The 6,237-nt window shown below is 48.7% G+C and overlaps 1 protein-coding gene across 1 annotated transcript in view; it reads right to left on the bottom strand.

Annotated features, from left to right (window-relative positions):
• Nucleotides 1-380: 380 nt before the first annotated feature.
• LOC149354083 (nose resistant to fluoxetine protein 6-like) overlaps nucleotides 381-6,237 on the bottom strand; it is a 267,897-nt gene continuing 262,040 nt past the window's right edge. Inside the window, exons 14-15 of the mRNA XM_089577449.1 lie at nucleotides 4,546-4,688; nucleotides 381-3,581 (exon numbers count right to left, since the gene is read on the bottom strand). Coding sequence (XP_089433575.1) covers nucleotides 3,282-3,581; nucleotides 4,546-4,688 — 443 coding nt within the window. The 3' untranslated portion in view covers nucleotides 381-3,281. The remainder of the gene's footprint in view (nucleotides 3,582-4,545; nucleotides 4,689-6,237) is intronic.

Genomic DNA, 6,237 nt, shown 5'->3' with positions numbered 1-6,237 from the left:
AAACCTTATCCTCCCGTCTACGTTAATCTTCGTAACTAGGATGTGAGCCAAGATGCGCCCCTTCAAGTCCTGTCACGCCCTCGCAGACGCAACGTATAGGATGCCAAGCTCCTTAGCTGTTAATTTCTTTTTCTGCATACCTGGGCTGGTGCAGCGCCTCCTTGATTTCATTGCCAACCAGGTGAGGCGATGTCGACGAATCGAGCTAGCTTCCTTTACCCTTTGTTGTTCTTTCCCATTCTGTCGGTTTCGGTAGCTTTTTTCTCGCTCCCCTGTACGAACGTACAGGGGAGTCCCTCTGTACATATGTTCTGCACGAAAATCTGTAAAAAAAACGATTTGGGTAGGAGACAAAGGGGTATGAGGACAAACACTGCGAAAACAGGGTATTTATGTTTATTATATGATTTGCGTACATTGTTGATATGTACAGTTTTGAAGGCAATGAGAGAGAAATAAAATGTGACCATTCCCCGTGACGCGTGTCTTTATTTACAACGTGTATCGCACTTTGGAACGGGTCGACCTGAGCGACAACTCTTGGGTTTGAAATGAAAGACCAAAGAGACGATAAAAGATAACAAGGGTAGTTACGACACAACAATTAAAACACTCGTGACAACAAGTACTTCCACGGATGCTTCCAGGCAAATGTTTTGAAAAAGGCACTGGGTAAGCTATTCCGCCGGTGCATTCGTTTGCTTGTGAGAGGCGTTCTTGCGCTATGCCTACACCTGCTTTGGCCAACGCACTTTGTGTAAATAAGAAAAATCTATCTTCATCAGCTTCAACAAAAGATAAACTATATATCGACACAAAAACAAACAATATTGCTCTTAACATGGAATACGCTGGCGGCCTCATGATTTTAGTGGAAATCTCCATCGCAGAAGAAAAATACACTAATTAAATTCAACCAGTGCCTTTTCGTAACCGCTTCGTTATGACACAGAAACGACTGTTTTGCTCCGCCATCGGCGAACCTCAGAGAAGCACGCACAAACAGAATAGGAACGCTGGAAACAAATCCCACGAGGATTTGATAAACTCCTGTAACTCTCTGCGTGCGTGCAGGTATTGGAATGAAGCATGCTGTCAGCACGATGGCGCCACCGGTGCTCTCCTTCGCCTAGGTCGGCCTACGAGTGGTTAACAAGCAGCGCCTTACGCCGGATGAGCATGGTGCATTGAATGTACAGGTACGGGAAATATAAAAGGGAACGCCTAGCTGACTCTCAAGTACGAGATTTATTTTTACTGCAGCACAGAGCTTCCCTGAAGCTTTAAAGGGATGATGCACCTGGAGAAAGAGTGCGGAAAAGAAAAAGTACGCTTCGAATTTATACGAAAGTAGTAGCCGTTGACTGCGTGCTAATAAAGCGCACATTTTCATATTGATTCCACGTGTACTTGAGTAAGTTGAAATATCTCGCATCGCACTGGCCAACCTGAGCCGACCTAAAATCCCCTCTCTGTGCAACTCGTTGACTACAGACAGTGACCTGCGTATCGCGATTGAGGGGAAAAAATGGCGCTGAGCTTCCAGGCACTGTAAACATAAAGAAGTAAAAAGGTAGTAAGCTATCCTCTAGCGCACTTCCTTTTGTAAAGAGGATGTGCTAGAGGACAGCTTGCTCCCTATTTAATTATGAATGGCGCATTCGTGTTTAGAGTGTACACATGAAAAAGGAGGCAGCTTTTCTGATAACCTTGCCCTGATTGAGCGCCGTGTGGTTGTCGCTGGCCGCACTTCTCTGATCCGAGATTTTTATAAAACACGAGTGATGGGTGGAAAAAAGTGGACAGGTTTTTACTTCCAGTTAAAAGCATCTGCATTTCCCTAATTTTCTTTTCTTTGAGGAAACAGCTTTAAAACGCAGTAGGCTTAAGCCTCGGATTTCAGTGAAGGAACACTACACTCTGGTGCCCCACGCTAGGAGTGTGATGAACGGCGTAGGTATACGTATTCACAGAGCCGAGATAAACTGCGCAGTTTTAGAGTGCACTGCCAAATGGGGTTGTGCAGCCGCCGTCAAGATGAACCGGTGCTCAGGTTCTGCATAAAATTGAGGCACTGAAATTTATCAGGATATCAGCGCTGCACACAATGAAAGAAAGAAAAAAAAATTCCGGCCTTATATTAAAGAGTTCTGGCGGGTTTTATTTAAGTATTGTCGTTATTAAACAGGCGCTCAATCTTTAATGCGCAATCAGCCAGGACAGTTCGGGGGACAGGAATACAGTACCCCTTATCGGTCGGGGCGCCTCCCTTTCGGTAAGCCATAGGCCTGAAGCTCTGCTTTATTGCTGACGAAAAGTTTTGTCGAGTATGGAGCGCTTTTCTTTATGGACTGAGCCAATTTTGCTTTCTCCCATTCTTCGGCTTTGTAGATAAGCTTATCGCTTAGTGTTGCCAAGACAACACATCAGTCAGAGCGGTTGCTTTCAGCAGGGAAGGTTCCTCGACCACACAGCTTAGGTACCGTGCAATAAGCCCGTGAATCCAATACTGTGCTTTCTAGCTTTGGCAGTCACACTCATTAACTTCCGGGAGCACGCTTAGTTTCTGAACACTGATTTCTCTTGGGCTCGCTCGTCTTCGTCTATAATGGCCACTGTACATGACGCGACGAGTTTCGCTCCGGTCAAATTAATTAGTGAGTGAAAGCGGCTCTACCTGTCAAAGGCTATCTCACACTCCCGGTGCCACCCCTGCAGGAAATTTGGGTCCTTTGTTTTGTTTCCCCCCCCCCCCCCCCTCCTTCCTTCTTTTTTTGTTCTCATACACAACAGGTGGTCAGCCAGACGCATCGTCGCAGTTGCCTATCTGAACCTACAATGCGGATACACAAATGGTCTTGCAGCAGCCGCGTGCACACTGCAGAACCATGCGTAAATGAACGTTCGTGCTATGTGCGCCAGCTATAGCCACTTGTGGAAGAAGAAATGGAACAAGGCCCATGGGTAGTTAGATTTCGGGAATCTGACTAATCAAAGGCGTCGTGGGAGCGCGTCGTGTCGGACCCCGGGAGCGAGTCGACCACGTGACCGTCCGAGCCTCCTCCAGCCCCACGGTGGTATGAAAACAAGAGACGCGCTCCTGCTGCACCCCGTCTTCGGGGCCCCGTCTCTTTCACAAGTCGCAGTCGTCGTCGTCGTCGTCTAGCCCAGGACACGGACGCGTACACCTTCGGACAAGCACAGCGCACGATTGCCACAGGATAAGTGTGGCCTGTCACCGCCCTGTGTCCGTAAGCGTCTCTGCAGCGTCGCCGCCCATCTCAGAGGCGGCTGTCAGGAGGCAGCCGGTTGGCGTCGGTTCCTCCGCCGCCGCTGTCGCTTCCGGCGTGCGCCTTCTCTCCGAGGATGGTGATCTTGGTGCAGCTGGGCAGCGGGAGGGCCTTGAGCACGGGCTTGGCCACTTCCAGAAAGCGGCGCGGGCAGCCCTCGCGACCGGCAGCGCTCAGGCCTAGGCGCTCGCAGAACAGCTGCTCGAGCGAGTGCAGCGGCGCGTCGGCCAACACGCTGCACAACACCGCGCCCAGGTAGCCGAGCACGATCAGGCCACAGAACAGGAACAGCTGTGCGTCGCAGAAGTGGCACGCAAAGAGAAGAAAACGGTTGCACTGTCAAACAGTATAGACATCAGACAGTGCATACAACATGCGATTATTAATGGGAGGTGGCCCGGCACGGACGTATCTGGGTTGGATTGGCTCTTCAAGACGCCATCAGTCAACGTGTGTTGTAGCTGAGGTGAGAAGCAGCGCATCCTGATTTAACGAGTACAACCAAACTACGCAGCAGTTTTGCGAACAATGATAAAGTTAGGTAAACCTTTCATCGTTTTTCCTTTTTGTCTTTTGCCCCTACGTTACATTGAAAACAAATTGCCGTAAGTTAGAACGAGCAAGAAGAGCATGCAAATATCTCGAATAGAACACCACCACTTCAAAAAGCACAAGGTGATACAACCGCCAGGTTGGTGTAGCCTAGTTGCACCTACAGAATTCACTTTTGGATGCATGAGAGATATGTAGCCGGAAGATAAGGCGTCGGTTATTATAGCTGCATCGGCTTTCCTCGTTACAGGAGAGGCACGCAAAAGGGCGGGGAAGCATATCTTAGTGTTAATTTGTTCTGCTGCACTCTATATCTATAACACATCCTGAACAAGAGCAGCCAGATACACAGGAACTTAGTGGCCATTAAACATAGCTGGACTCACGCGAAAAGCAAACATGCCATTTATTTAGGTCTATTCGCCTACTGGGTCACCATACTTGAGGGCTGCGCCTGTTGGGGGACTTTAGCGATAGTCGAAGCGTGTCATTGCCTCAGCCATTAACTGAGGGCGAGAAGAATAAACGTCAAGTAGAGTTGGAGTAGATTCGTTATATTCTCCACAAACAAAATGCCTATATTACACACTGCCAAGCACAACGGTAACCTAATCGCAGATACGAAAAATGGATTGAGCTGGCTTAGGGTACTAGCCATGCCACTTGTCAGCGCCGGTCGCGTATGCTTCTGAAGGTTACTCACGGCCATCAGCTGGTCGGCCTGCACCCTCTCTCGAACGTAGGCTGTGAAGAAGTTCTGCACGAGGGGATGCAGCAGGAACACCAACGGCGCCATGCGGCTCAGGGGACCGAAAGCCGGCCAGGACAGGAAGTCGCCCACCAACCCTGCGCGAAGCTGCAGCTTACAAATGCTTCTGCGCACACTCGTCCACTGGCGCGACGAGCGTATCGAGGCGAGATCGCATGGGCGCCTCGGTTGTATTAAACTTTAGAAAAGGAGATTGCACTTTAATTTACCCGTCTCTCTTGAGCTGGTTTGGGAAGATCAAGTTATTTAAAACGCGCCTTGCTTGCAAGGCACCATGATACACTCTTCCATTGTTGTGTCCTATCTCAGGGTCTCGTTTAGAAAGAAACGAAAGGAAGGCGATGCAACTTGGAAGTTCGCCTGTTTTCATCTTTAAGTAATGTTGACGACAGTTTGGTTTGGTCTACGACCTTTTTCTCCAACCACTTCACCTCAGTGAAAGACAGGCGCCAGGCTGCTAGGTACCTGGAGGCACTATGGATCGAGCACAGCACGTACCGCATACGAGGCGGATGCTCAGGCCTCTAAGATACCGCAGCCACCATGCTTTCAAGTTTATTTATTTTTTAGTGCGGGGAGGGGGGGAGAAGGTAGGGAAGAAGTAAGATAACTAGATCGTACAAACAGGTGAGCCCCTGTATTCGCTTAAGAGGTGTTGGGCGCAGCTCTAGCGAGCGCTCAAAATAGAGAGCTGTTTGTCGTGACTGTATGTTGTTGACAGTGTAATGTCCAGACGACATAACGAAATTTCCTTTTTAAATTGCTGCACCAACGCGCTGATCAGATTAAATAAATAGCACTCCAGTCATGCGAAAGGAACTGCGCACTAGCAATGGCTGAATAACGAGGCTTGGATTCGCCATACAGCAAGCGTTGGTGAGCGCTGTCGACCACGCCTAAGAAGGTGGTTTACCTTCAGGTAGCCGACGGTTCAGAAGCCGGAGCACACTAGCCCTCGTTAGAAGTTAATCATGCTCATGGGGCTCATATATGTGCAGATACGTGCCCGCAGATATGTGTGCTGAGCTAGCACTATCGACACGCTACAAGAGCTGAAAATCTAGCGTTCCTCTGCACATAACTCTGACGTTAACCTTTACTCTGTACTGAATTTGAGTATCGCAATAACACACCATTCACGGTCTGCACATCAGGGCAGGCTCGTGGTTCTGTCAGATTAGAAGAACCTGACGAAGCATTACGACAGCCGCATCGAGATATAATATAGCGTGGCGCTTATCTGCACTATGTCCCACGTGCTTTAGCTATACCACTGCACTAGCACCTAGTATATCACATGAACCTTCTGTAAATATGGCATGATGAGTCAAGGAACATACCTGAACCTCTCTGCAATTGCAGCCCACCGTGCACTCCCACTACCCTTTCGGCACTGTCAGGTAGTCGTAAGCATAGAAAACTGCTGTCTGCGGCCAATTTCTCAAAGTGTAGCTAATACACCGATGGTACACAAGTCACTGAACATAGGCGAAGTGTAATTTGCTTTCTTCCAATCCCATCTTTCACCTTCTCTCGTGTAATAATATTTCTTTTTCTTGAGAATACCTACATGACGCATTATTCTTTGAAGCTCGCTTCACGAACGAAGCGTTGATGAGTGAGAAC

This window comes from Amblyomma mixtum, chromosome 3 (assembly GCF_055824585.1).
Source record: "Amblyomma mixtum isolate Tamu chromosome 3, ASM5582458v1, whole genome shotgun sequence".
Classification (NCBI taxonomy): Eukaryota; Metazoa; Arthropoda; class Arachnida; order Ixodida; family Ixodidae; genus Amblyomma; species Amblyomma mixtum.
The sequence above is the reverse complement of the archived record's forward strand: the minus strand, read 5'-3'. Positions and strand labels throughout refer to the sequence as shown.